Source organism: Salmo trutta, chromosome 23 (genome assembly GCF_901001165.1).
Source record: "Salmo trutta chromosome 23, fSalTru1.1, whole genome shotgun sequence".
Classification (NCBI taxonomy): Eukaryota; Metazoa; Chordata; class Actinopteri; order Salmoniformes; family Salmonidae; genus Salmo; species Salmo trutta.
The window spans coordinates 18326689-18340341 of NC_042979.1; the positions used below are offsets into that span (position 1 = coordinate 18326689).

Consider the following 13653-nt stretch of genomic DNA (forward strand, 5'->3'; position numbering starts at 1 on the left):
TGTACAAATAAATATTTGGATGAGCAATGGCCGAGCGGCATAGGCAAGATGCCGCTCGGCATGGTATAAGATACAGTATATACATATGAGATGAGTAATGTAAGATCTGTAAACATTATTAAAGTGGCATTGTTTAAAGTGACTAGTGAGTCTCTATGTAGGCAGCAGCCTCTCTGAGTTAGTGATTGCTGTTTAGCAGTCTGATGGCCTTGAGATAGAAGCTGTTTGTAGTTTGTCCCCGGTGATGCATTGTGCAGACTGCATCACCCTCTGGAGAGCCTTGCGGTTGAGGGCGGTGCAGTTGCCGTACCAGGCGGTGATACAACCCGACAGGATGCTCTCAATTGTGCATCTGTAAAAGTTTGTCGGGGTTTTAGGTGACAAGCCAAATTTCTTCAGCCTCCTGAGCTTGAAGAGGCGCTGTTGCCCCTTCTTCACCACACTGTTTGTGTGGGTGGATCATTTCAGTTTGTCTGTGATGTGTACTGTACGCCGAGGAACTTAGAACTTTCCACCTTCTCCACTACTGTCCCTTCGATGTGGATAGGGGGGTGCTCCCTCTGCTGTTTCATGAAGTCCACAATCATCTCCTTTGTTTTGTTGACATTGAGTGAGAGGTTGTTTTCCTGACACCACACTCCGAGTGCCCTCACCTCCTCCCTGTAGGCTGTCTCGACGTTGTTGGTAATCAAGCCCACTACTGTTGTGTCGTCTGCAAACTTGATGATTGAGATGGAGGGATGCATGGCCACGCAGTCATGGGTGAACTGAGCACGCTCCCTTGTGGGGCCCCAGTGTTGAGGGTCAGTGAAGTGGAGATGTTGTTTCCTACCTTCACCACCTGGGGGTGGCCCGTCAGAAAGTCCAGGACCCAATTGCACAGGGTGGGGTTCAGACCCAGGGCCCCAAGCTGAATGATGAGCTTGGTGGGTACTATGGTGTTGAATGCTGAGCTGTAGTCAATGAACAGCATTCTTACATAGGTATTCCTCTTGTCCAGATGGGATAGGACAGTGTGCAGTGTGATGGCGTATGCAAACTGAAGTGGGTCTAGGGTGTCAGGTAAGGTGGAGGTGATATGATCCTTGACTAGTCTCTCAAAGCACTGCATGGTGACAGAAGTGAGTGCTACGGGGCGAATGTCATTTAGTTCAGGTATCTTTGCCTTCTTGGGTACAGGAACAATGGTGGCCATCTTGAAGCATGTGGGGACAGCAGACAGGGATAGGGGACGATTGAATATGTCCGTAAACACAGCCAGCTGGTCTGCGCATGCTCTGAGGATGCGGCCAGGGATGCCGTCTGGGCCATCCGCCTTGCGAGGGTTAACACGTTTAAATGGTCATCTTGAAGTGGTCTCCATTCTGCTTGATCTCACATACATCTCTTGGCAGACCTAAGGCTTGAGAAGGACCAGAAGGGGGTGGGGCAGTACACATGGAACTACAGTATGTATACAAGCAATTAGTTATTATTTTAAACATTGTAAACCCAACTTTACAGCCTATGGCAATGGTGTACTGGTTCCCTTGTGATTACAATACAAATATATATGCTTTTCTAGTTTGGATTTGTAGTGAAGACATCTTTAGGTTTATGAATAACCGAGGAGAGGAGCACCATAGTTCGATTAAGAATAAGATAGAAAAACTCAACTGACCTAGCAGTAATTTTTGGTGCAGGCATTAAGCCATTGGATACAATAACCATTGGGGGGGTTATTGTATCCAATGTTTAAGACCACAAATAGCAATAACTGTAGCGACCCTGTGTTTCTAAACGCATGCTTTTGTGACACAGTCAATGCCACGCGGGGTTACCGGCCTACACTACGATCAAACCCGGCTGCAGACAATGATCAGCTAGGGGGAAATCAGACTTTCAACATTTTGATACCATATTTATAATTATATTAAATATATGCAACGAATTTTCAATTCAATATCATGGTTTGCGTTTTCAACATCACAATAAATAGAATATGTAAATCTCAACAAACAGTAAATATATGCCTCCCTACCTTGTAGACCTACCCAATAACAAAGGCTTGACAATCTCCGAATGTCATTAAACTTTTTGGTGTTTTGTAACAGATGTCTCTTTCCATTCATCAAATGGCCGCTTCATAGTTTGGATTGATTGATTAATTGATTGAATTTATTTGTCAGATAATATCAAAATGTGGTTGTGTCTCTTATTAAACTCATTTGAATGCAGTTTGCTACCATGACCAGCAGGTGACGCTTTAGAGTAGATATTTTGAAACGTTAGGCACCAGATTGACTTCTTTACTTCGAAATTCGAACTCTGGTGTTGCACCAATACAGTTCCCCAGGTCATCTCGTAGCTACAGTACGCTACTTCGGAGCTATTTTTTCTTATAGCAAGCGGACGGTAAATAATCATAATTAAACATGTTATGGACTAGATGCGATAGTCAGCAGCATTGAATTTACCTAAACATTATTTATTTGAAATAAATAAGCTATAATATGTTTTTTCAACAGTAGCTTACTGTAAACTTAAGCTGCCAGTTATGTTTTCTATTATGTTATGTATTAATAATGTAATGTCCCATAATTAAAAAATTAACATAAACACATGTTTTTGAAACTGCAATAGGCTGACTGTTATGCATTATAATAATGTTATTAAATTATAGTCCAATACTCACTTAGGAACTGTTGATCAGTGTGCCCAGATAGATATGTCTGCCCTTGCATCCTTATTGTAAATTGTTCTGTCAAATTGCTACAACAATGAAGCGAATGTAACCCAAAGGCTTATCATCATACTATTTTTCATCATACTTCTCTCTGTTTTGACTACTAACAGGTGTCAGATATGCAGTACTGCAGCACGCGTGGCGGTGTCCAGGGTTGGGACTTTAAGGATGTTTTGTTATCGGGATATGCGCCAGACGGGGGGATGTTCATGCCTGAGACCCTCCCCACCCTGACCCCTGATACCCTGAGGTCCTGGAGCTCTCTGTCCTACCCCCAGCTAGTGACGGAGGTCTGCTCCCTGTTCATCCCTACAGAGCTGATCCCTCGAGCAGACCTGGACGGTGAGACCTGGAGGGTTTGGGTAGCTGAGTGACACGTTGATGGATTGATTGATGGTTGGAAAATATGCTACAGTTAGGTGTAAAGTGAAGAGGTTTTAGCACGTGGTTTTTTTCACATCTGGGTGTATATCAAAATGAAGCAACTCTGTTCATGTCCTTTCCTCACCGCTTTTCCTTCACTCTCTCTCTTTTGCGTGACCCTTCTGCCCATCTCACTCTCTCAATCTCACTCTTTCACACCCCTCTCCGCTCTCTCTCTCTCTTCCTCCCTTGCCCCAGGCCTGGTGAGTGCGGCCCTGTCTGGGTTCGCCGTGCCAGGGGTGGTGAGCTTGGCCAGGCTGAAGGGTGGGCTGTGTGTGCTGGAACTCTTCCACGGTGAGACCCTGGCCTTCAAGGACCTGGCCATGACCTGCACCGTGCGCTTCCTCGACTACTTCCTGCGCAAGGAAAGCCGGCGCGCCATCGTATTAGTGGGTGAGAAAGGGCACTTTGGGCAGCATTTGGAGTGTTTACATGTTTAGTTACATGCTAGGTCTATTATGTTGATGTATATTACATCTTACGTGTCTTAATAGTGTCCTCCTATCCTCTTCCCTCTCCCACGCTGCGGCCTAGGCACATCTGGGGACACGGGTGGTTCAGCCATCCAAAGTGCGAAAGGCCTTCGTGGGGTAGACGTGGTAGTGGTGTACCCCCGGGGCCGCATAACTCTTGTGCAGGAGAAACAGATGATCACCTGCCTGGAGGACAACATCCATGTGTTTGCAGGTTAGAGAGAGGGCCAGATAGTATGAGGGAGCAATATTCTAAAGTGTTTTCCTCTCCTTGCCCCCTTCTTTGATAGTGAGAGATGATGGCCATATCATGGGAAAATATAGGAGTTTTAGCCTTCAGTAATCATGATCTTACCTTAACCTGTGATAAGATGGTATCATTGGTATGATAACACAACCCAAATTATTCTCCCCTGCACCACTAGCGGATGGCAGTTCTGATGACATCGACGTGCCCATCCGTCGACTGTTTTCAGACCAGCAGCTGGTGAAACAACACAGCCTGATGAGTCTCAACTCAGTCAACTGGTCTCGTGTCATGGTGCAGCTGGCACACTTCCTTTATGCCTACCTGCATGTGAGCGGGCTGGAGCAGGCAGAGACGGGGGCACCCCTACCCACCTTGGAGATGGTAGTGCCCACAGGGGGGGCGGGGAATATCGCCGGTGAGAAGTTTTACAATGACACAGTGTTTCTACTACTTTTTCCCATTTGTGCCCCTTTTTCTATATATTTTTTTGATTAGAGATATATTTATATTTCTTCCCTACTTTTTTGCTCAAAGAGGAAAGGAAACTAAGCCGTTTGAGACTATTGGAACATAGCTCATGTTTTTCTCTGGTTTTCCTTAATCTCTCCTCTCTTCATTCTTTGTCTGTCTCTCTGTCCCCTCTCTCAGCCGGCTGCATTGTGAAGCAGATGGGGATACCGCTGTGCCTCATTGCCATGACAAACGCTAATGACATAGTGCACAGGACTGTGCAGAGTGGGGACTTTTCCATGGCAACCAATGTCACGCAGACCATGGCCCCGGCTATAGACATTCAGGTGCTGTCCGTGATGGCTCGTCACTTTGTTTAAGGTTTAAGAAATGTGTGTGTGTACTCTGGCTAACAGTGTGCTCTCACCCCAGGACCCCTATAACATGGAGCGTGTGTTCTGGCTGCTGTCTGGTAGAGATGGAGCCTTGGTAAAGGGCATGATGGAGGAGTTTCAGCACTCTCACAGACACACTCTGCCTGAGGCTCTCCACAAACAGGTCAGATGCATGAATACATCATTTACATGTTCTTGTAGAAAGATAAGTGCCCAGTACCGTTGGTTGTGTAATGTTCTCGCTCAAATCACCACACATACTTATCCCCCCCCCCCTTGACATCTCAGTCAACCAGACAGGTCCTACAGGCCTTAGTTATGTCGCAGCTGGACAGCTGGACACACATACTTATTCAAGGGTTTTTCTTTATTTTTACTATTTTCTACATTGTAGAATTATAGTGAAGACAATTAAAACTATAAAATAACACAAATGTTATCATTTAGTAACCAAAAAAGTGTAAATCGAATCAAAATGTATTAAATATTGTAGATTATCAAAGTAACCACCCTTTGCTTGATGACAGTTTTGCACACACTTGGCATTCTCTCAACCAGCTTCACCTGGAATGCTTTTCCAACAGTCTTGAAGGAGTTCCCACATATGCTGAGCACTTGTTGGCTGCTTTTTCTTCACCCATCTCAATTGGGTTGAGGTTAGGTGATTGTGGAGGCCAGGTCATCTGATGCAGCACTCCATCACTCTCCTTCTAGGTCAGATAGCCCTTACACAGCCTGGAGGTGTGTTGGGTCATTGTCCTGTTGAAAAATAAATGATGGTCCCACTAAGCGCAAACCAGATGGGATGGTGTATCGCTGCAGAATGCTGTGGTAGATATGCTGGTTAAGTGTGCCTGGAATTCTAAATAAATTCCTGACAGTGTCACCAGCAAAGCACCCCCACACCATCACACCTCCTCCTCCATGCTTCACGGTGGGAACCACACATACAGAGATCATCCTTTCACCTACTTTGCGTCTCACAAAGACACTGCGGTTAGAACCAAAAATCTCAAATTTGGACTCATCACACCAAAAGACAGATTTCCACCGGTCTAATGTACATTGCTCGTGTTTCTTGGCCAAATCAAGTCTTTTCTTCTTACTGGTGTCCTTTAGTAGTTGTTTCTTTGCAGCAATTTGACCATGAAGGCCTGATTCACACAGTCTCCTCTGAACAGTTGATGTTGAGATGTGTTTGTTACTTGAATTCTGTTAAACATTTATTTGGGCTGCAATTTCTGAGGCTGGTAACTCTAATGAACTTATCCTCTGCTGCAGAGGTAACTCTGGGTCTTGCTTTCCTGTGGCGGTCCTCATGAGAGCCAGTTTCATCATAGCGCTTGATGGTTTTTGCGACTGCACTTGAAGAAACTTTCAATGTTCTTAAAATTTTCCGGATTGACTGACCTTCATGTCTTAATGTAATGATGGACTGTCATTTCTCTTTGCTTATTTGAGCTGTTCTTGCCATAATATGGACTTGGTCTTTTACCAAAGAGGGCTATCTTCTGTATACCAACCCTATCTTGTCACAACATAACTGATTAGCTCAAACGCATTAAGGAAAGAAATTCCACAAGTTAACTTTTAAGAAGGCACACCTGTTAATTGAAATGTATTCCAGGTGACTACCTCATGAAGCTGGTTGAGAGAATGCCAAGAGTGTGCAAAGCTGTCATCAAGGCAAAGGATGGCTACTTTGAAGAATCTCAAATATAAAATATATTTTGATTTGTTTAACACTTTTTTGGTTAAAACATGATTCCATATGTGTTATTTCATAGTTTTTATGTCTTCACTATTATTCTACAATGCATAAAATAGTAAAAAATAAATAAAACCCTTGAATGAGTAGGTACGTCCCAACTTTTGACTGGTACTGTACATGGAGGGCGAATGCCAGTAACATGCATGTCAATATCTCCTGGCTCAAAGTTGAGGAGAGATTGACTGCATCACTATTGGTCTTTGTACCAGGTGTTGAAGGTACCGAACTGTCTGTTCAAGCGGTTGGCACACAGTTCGGACACTCATTGGTACCACACAAGACATGGAACCAGAGGTCTCTTCACAGTCCCCAGGTCCAAAACAGACACTGGGAAACACACAGTATTAAATAGAGCCATGACTACATAGAACTCTCTGCCACCCCAGGTAAATCAAACTAGCAATAAAATCTGATAAAAAAAACAGATAAAAGAACACCTTACGGCACGACGGGGACTGGGAAGAGAAAAACAGAAATGTTTATGTATTTCTTGTATTGTATTTTGCATTGATATGTGATGTGTAGTTGTCTCGCCTGGCTATCTTAAGATGAATGCACTAGCAGTGGGTCGCTCTGGATAGGAACATATGCTAAATGACTAAATTGTGATGTAATTGTAGTGCTATGTACACTGAGTTTACAAAACATTAAGGACACCTGCTCTTTCCATGGCAAAGACTGACCAGGCCAATTCAGGTGAAAGCTATGATCCCTTATTGATGTCACTTGTTAAATCCACTTCAATAATTGTAGATAAAGGGGAGGAGACAGGTTAAAGAAGGATTTTTAAGCATTGAGACAATTGACACATGGATTGTGTATGTGTGCCATTCAGAGGGTGAATGGGCAAGACAAAATATTTAAGTGCCTTTTTACGGGGTATGGTAGTAGGTGCCAGGTGCACCGGTTTGTGTCAAGAACTACAATGCTGCTGGGTTTTTCATGCTCAACAGTTTCCTGTGTGTATCAAGAATGGTCCACCATCCAGAGGACATCCAGCCAACTTTTATAATTATGTATTTTATATTTAACTTCACACAACTGTGGAAAGCATTGGAGTCAACATGGGCCAGCATCCCTGTGGAACACTTTTAACACCTTGTAGAGTCCATTCCCCGACAAATTGAGGCTGTTCTGAGGGTAAAGGGGGGTGCAACTCACTATTAGGAAGGTGTTTTTAATGTTTTGTACACTTGGTGTATATTATGTATTTTATTTGTTGTTGTGATTTGTGTTTGGACCCCAAGAAGAGTAGCCGCTGCCTTGGCAGCAGCTAATTGGGGATCCTAATAAATACTACTAATACTACTCTCCTCCCCTCCTCTCTCTGTCTCCAGTTGTCTCAGGTCCTCACAGCAGGTGCAGTAAGAGATGAGGGGATAGTGGAGACCATGCAGAGATGCTGGAAGGAGAACCAGTATCTACTATGTCCCCACACTGCAGTGGCTGTGTGGCATCACTACCACTGTCCCCCCACTGCAGGGGTCAACAGGTAAGAGACACAGACACACACACACACACACACACACACTTTTAGTATTTTACTAAATAAACACATTTCTTAGTTGCAGGCTCAATCCTTTACATAATGCATCCCATGGCTGCATACCGAATACCGCCGTCTAGCTCACAATTTTAAACCCATTCCCCTGTCTAGGTGTTGCATAGCAACAGCCTCTCCGGCCAAGTTCCAGGCGGCGGTGCAGAAGGCAGGGCTGACCCTTGACCTCCCTGAGGCAGTGCGGGCTCTGGACAAGATGTCCACTCGCTACCTGGCCCTGGAGCGGGGCCAGGACTGGGGCAAGGACTGGGAGGGCAGGCTGAAGCAACACATCCAGGCTATAGGCTCAGCCAGGCAACGTGGAGTGGCCTACTACTCAACTGTGGAGTGTAACTAGTTTTTTAAGAAATTAGGCTTATGGATGCACACTGATAATTCAGATGGAACTGTTAACAGGCATTTGCCATAGATTATCAGAAATAATGAACACTTATTAACCAATGAGGTTGTTTTATAAAGTGGATAATAGACCACTTACTGCAATAATATGCCCACAGATAGATGTTTTATTTACTGTCTTGAAGAAATCAGTTTTATATGATCAGATATTGTTACAGTATAAGATGATTGTTTATTGTATACGTTTGATCAGAATCCAGATCAAATGGTGTAATTGTCAAATGGTGTGTTTTGCAATCGAACCTCTGCACAATTTATTGCCTGACCATAAATGCTGACAATAAAAGTTGCAGAGGCAATCATGTGTGCAGGAGTAATTAAAGTAAATGCTTAGAACGGAGCTATGATTAGGTTTTTATTCCCATCACTACATGTAAGAGAGACAGTGTGGTGGTGGGCATGATGCCCGTCAATATTGCCTTAAGAAATTGCCTATGTACCATAGGCTTTAGCATTCACTTCAGAAGACATAGGACCGTAGGTTTATATGGGCCACATGGGTTTCTCTCACAAGCTGTCGTTTTGTATCTTTAGATAAGACCTTTTATAGCCAGAACTCCTGATCTATTGTACAGTCAGGCAGCTGAGAGGGACTTTGGTCTCATAAAGATGATGTCAGAGGTTGTATGACTCAGCTCTGTTCCTGCATCGTAAGGTAAGACACATATACAGTACACACATAAACACAAAAACTTATCCATAACGTTTATATATTTCAGCAGCATCTCGTGGTGAGTTTTAGTGTGTGTGTTTTGGTGTTGGAAATACTTGAGACCCGAGTTGACTTGAAACATGCAACAGTGACTAACCAGACAGTTATGTTTTTGTACTGTAAGCTTCATTTGTCTCATAGAGCACAAGCCATTACACAAGCAGTTACAAGCAAAAACTCATATTTCACATCTATATCTATCTGCTGTAGAAAATGTATGTACATACTGCAGGTATTCCTCTGACATTGAAACATGCAACAGATTTTTTTTACACTGTCCTTCAACTCAGGACTGTCCCTGAAAACGCCTAGAGGCTGTTTTATTGGTGGACTCTGTGGGGAGGTGTGTGGCTAATCATGTGCAGTAGCTTCATCAGCAGATCGTGGTCATGGCTACTGCTCTCTGATTGGCTTATGTATTCGGCAGCTTCGTCCTCAAAACAGGATTGGTCAATACTACAACCCTCTAAAAGAGAAAGGGTACAAATAGACAATCTGTCACACAACTGTAACCTAAAATATCAAACTGAATCCAGGTGAACTCACAAGCAATACATTTCATTAGTATAGTACTACCATTGACTGTGGCCAATGGCTATATGACAACACATTTCTTCCTGAACTCTTAATAAGTGATCTTGGAACAAGTAGCTAGCTAGCTGACAATGAGAATGCATTCAATACCACGAGACCTTGGCACATGCTATTAACAATTAAATAGTCTATTGAAATTGCCACAACCAGCAATAAATAGAAAAACAAACCCTACTGCATGCATGGCTTTTTGCTATTTTGCTAAATCATTCAGTGTGCATAGAAACAGTTTCTTTACAGGAACACAGCAGGGTAGTCTTGATCTTACCCACGTCACAGCAGATCCCTGGCGCAGCACAGCGTTGCTCTTCAGAGCCACACACTCTTCCTCCAGCCTCACAGGGAGAAGGCAGGTAGTTCTCCTCCACACAACTAGCTGCCTCTGGGGAGCCCACGTAGCAGCCCATCCCCTCCCCACAGCAGATACTGGGGCCAAAGCAGCGGCCCCTGTCGCCCGGGCCACATGACATGCACTGGAAAGATAATAGGAAACAGAAAGTTATAGTTACATTGTTATTATAGATAAAAGTGATATATTTATAGAAAAGGGAAGTGGTTTAAAGCTTTGTGGTTTAACGAAAACAAATGTACAATACAATATACAATATTGACATACAATAACCTTGATTTAACTGTGCAATCCCAACCCTTCGAAGGTAAGAGGCAAGCCTCTATGGCAGGCAACCACCAATCTAACTCTATAACAGACACACAGTTACAATAAACAGTAACAAAGTGTAACTGCTGAGAATGACTGGGTACCTTTCTGGATGGGAAGTCTAGTGCTGATCTCTTGCCTCCTATGGGGCAGTTTGAGATGTAGCAGGCAGTGCACACAAATAGCAGGAACAGCAGACAGAGGGCAGACACTGGGGCGACAGACATTGCCACTGAGAATGAAGGAAAAATAGATTTAAGTTTGTCTAAAGTGGATGCGTCTTGTCTCAGGATAAATATAATATAGTAAGATTAATCATAGTCTATTGTTGCAATATTTTTTGCAAATGTCTGTTACAAAAATATTTCCTGCAGTTATGTTTTTTAAGATAAAATCGATTTAAAAGATTGTCAGAGAAAATACATACTGTTTGAGACACAAAATGACACACTCACTGTGTTGAAGATGAGGCTTTGGTAATGATCTGCAAATTTGTCAATGGTTGATCGTCTTCGTTTATAGTCCTTGCCATGAAAAGGTACCTTTTATACCTCTTGCTCTTTCTCTTAGGCTGTGACAGGGCCTCAAAACCACCAATTAAGTCCAATCAAGCCATTATTACACTGGTATTAATTACGTGACCTGATTAGTAGTGGGGAATGGACATTGAGATGGACAAGAAAAGGGCATATCAGTCGTGACCATGCATAAGAGGTATGGGTGGTCTGGTTAGTCTTACCTTGCCCTCAAACACTAAAATGAGTTCAGCTTTTCACAGTTCTACGCTACATTCTTAAACATGATTGTATGAACAACAACGGTAGGAGGGGGGGGGATGTTAAGGGTAAGACAGGAGCTATGACTTCAGAGTTGTTTGTTTGTGTGTGTGTGTGTGTGTGTGTGTGTGTGTGTGCGTACATGCGTGCGTGCGTGCGTGAGAGAGAGAGAGATAAAGAGAGGGACATATTTGAGTGTGCGTGCGTGTGTGACAGAGAGAGACGTATTCGAGTGTGTGTGTATATGACTTAACGCAGCCTGTATAGGCTATGTAACAACTAATAGGAGAAAAAGAGAACTTTCAATAAATAAAGACATGACTCACAGGATGATTAAAAGGTTTTCATTGTCCTCAGAGGGTCCTGCATTAATAATAAGAGCACAGTTGACCTTGACCTCACCATGTTAATCATGTATTTCTCATTATGTTTTATCCTGGACAGATCCAATACATTTAACTCAAGCCATTATATGAACACTGTTATTTCCACCCCAACTGAATTTTTCGAATTACACTAATTATTACTCAAGCCACCCAATGGAAAAACGTCAATTGACGTCATAGGCCTACACGATAATGCTGAAAAATTAACATTGAGAAAGGCCCATTTGGAAAGTCCTAGTGGCCATATTTTAATGCATCTAATAATAATAAAAATAGCTCAAATCTTATATTTGTTCAAAAATATGCGACGGACTAAGAACAATTCATTTATGAATTTGTAAAATGTTACAATGTATCCGTGTATAAAATTGCTTTGATGAAAGGGTACATCACAGTTGAGATTTGGCGTGTCAAAAAGACATTTTATTTCTGACAGGCGACAGAGCCATGCTCCTCCCCCGTTGACTGTCGACTCCACCTGCCCTCTAGTGATGGGCATTCCGTCTTTTCGGCTCATTTGGCTCCGTTCACTTAAAAGAGCCGGCTCATTTCGCTCCCAAACGGATCTTAGTGTAAAATGCTTAAAAATCGACCTAGAACCTACAAATCTCAAATCTCAAATGTAAAGCACAAAAGGTAGGCTACCAGTATGTCAGATCGTGAAATCCGCGTTCAAATACATTTTTACCTGGCAAAATTATTAGATGGTCTCAGTGGTTTAGTGGAGGGTATACGCAGCATACCCACGTATTTCAGAGATGGAAATATCCGTTAGAAATGTTGAAAGGATGGGGGTTTAAATATGCAACTATCATGGGTTGCTAATATGACTAGGATAATGCATTTGGCTGCTAGACAATGAAAGAAAGTTTAAAGAAAACGCATACGAGTAGGCCTAAGTCTTTATAAAAAATAATTGCCTCCACGTTTCTATGGTGGGGTTTTGGCTATAGGCTACTTTCAAGTAAGGTAAGACATGCCTCATAATATGAAGTAAAATGTCCAGGTTTCAAACAGTTAAGGAATAGAAAAAATATAGCGATGCTAATGATAGGCCTTTCCCAAAAACCTGCTCTATTAAATGTTAACTACAGTACCTACAAAGAAGCCTATGCCTACCTGTCAGAACGATATCATGATTATTTGTGTCAATCCAGTAGGCATTTATTTAGCAAACTCCAACTCATGTGCAACAGAAACACTGCTAACCGCCGTGCTAGGTGCCTGCACACTTGAATTAAACTACACACAAAAAAACACAATTTCTTATATTTTTTTCCCAGACCTCAAAAGTGGACTTAGAACAACGTTTCCCAACCCTGGTCCTCGAGTACCCCCAACAGTACACTTTGTGTTGGAGCCCTGAACAACCACACCTCATTCAGCTCATTGAGGGCTTGATGATTAGTTGACAAGTTGAATCGGGTGTGCTTGTCCAGGGTTACAATACAAAATGGCACTGTTGGGTACTCCAGAACCAGGGTTGGGAAACACTGACTTAGAACATAAAATTGTGTTGTTTTTCTGTAAAAAAAAAAGTGACTGACAGTGAAAACCTGAAAAATGTAGGGAAAATATGAAACCTGTGATTTAACAAAAAACGTATCTATTTCAGTGGTAGACCTACTATTAGCCTAGTTGTACAGTACCGCTTGGGTTGGCCTGACTTTGAAAAAACAATATGGGATTTATTGTTTTAGGTCATTCTGAGTGCAGGCTTGTCACTGTTTTTCATATAATTCTTCAGGCGGGGCGCCTTACCTTCGCCGGGCGCTGCGTCTGGAAAAAAATGAGTATACCTACTTCTCCAGGCACCACTACAGCATTGGATGGCCTGTTGTTTTTGGGGCACTCAAAACATCAGCTTGGATGGGCCCTCCCCACTTTTTGTGGTTTCTGCAGTGAGGATTCACCCTCATTAGTTAATAATTTTGTAACTTATCTGCAGAAAAACGTTGTTTTGTGCTCATAAAGCAGTAGTAGCAGTATGCAAATCAGGGAGCCAAATTAACGTCTCTTTCACCAATGCGATTCGGCTCCCGACGTTCACCAAAAAGATCCGTTCAAAAAGAGCCGTTCG

At 42.8% G+C, this 13653-nt stretch overlaps 2 protein-coding genes across 3 annotated transcripts; one reads left to right on the forward strand and one right to left on the reverse strand.

The window, feature by feature from the left end:
- Positions 1-2318: 2318 nt before the first annotated feature.
- On the forward strand, positions 2319-8746 carry thnsl2 (threonine synthase-like 2). Its single transcript, XM_029709325.1, has 9 exons — positions 2319-2394; positions 2836-3067; positions 3347-3541; positions 3683-3835; positions 4047-4286; positions 4520-4668; positions 4754-4879; positions 7825-7979; positions 8145-8746. The coding sequence occupies exons 2-9, from the start codon at positions 2845-2847 to the stop codon at positions 8383-8385; spliced, it is 1482 nt and encodes a 493-aa protein (XP_029565185.1). The 5' UTR covers positions 2319-2394; positions 2836-2844; the 3' UTR covers positions 8386-8746.
- Positions 8747-8789: 43 nt separating this feature from the next.
- Positions 8790-10936, reverse strand: oxt (oxytocin). 2 transcript variants are annotated; one of them, XM_029709326.1, is made up of 4 exons: positions 10867-10936; positions 10516-10643; positions 10022-10226; positions 8790-9625 (listed from the first exon to the last, which is right to left on the reverse strand). In XM_029709326.1, coding segments are annotated over exons 1-4 (480 nt in total). In that variant the 5' UTR covers positions 10868-10936; the 3' UTR covers positions 8790-9479. The 2 variants fall into 2 exon arrangements, with proteins under 2 accessions (XP_029565186.1, XP_029565187.1); XM_029709327.1 differs by lacking the exon at positions 10867-10936 and having other exon boundaries at positions 10516-10799.
- Between the last annotated feature and the right edge of the window lie 2717 nt (positions 10937-13653).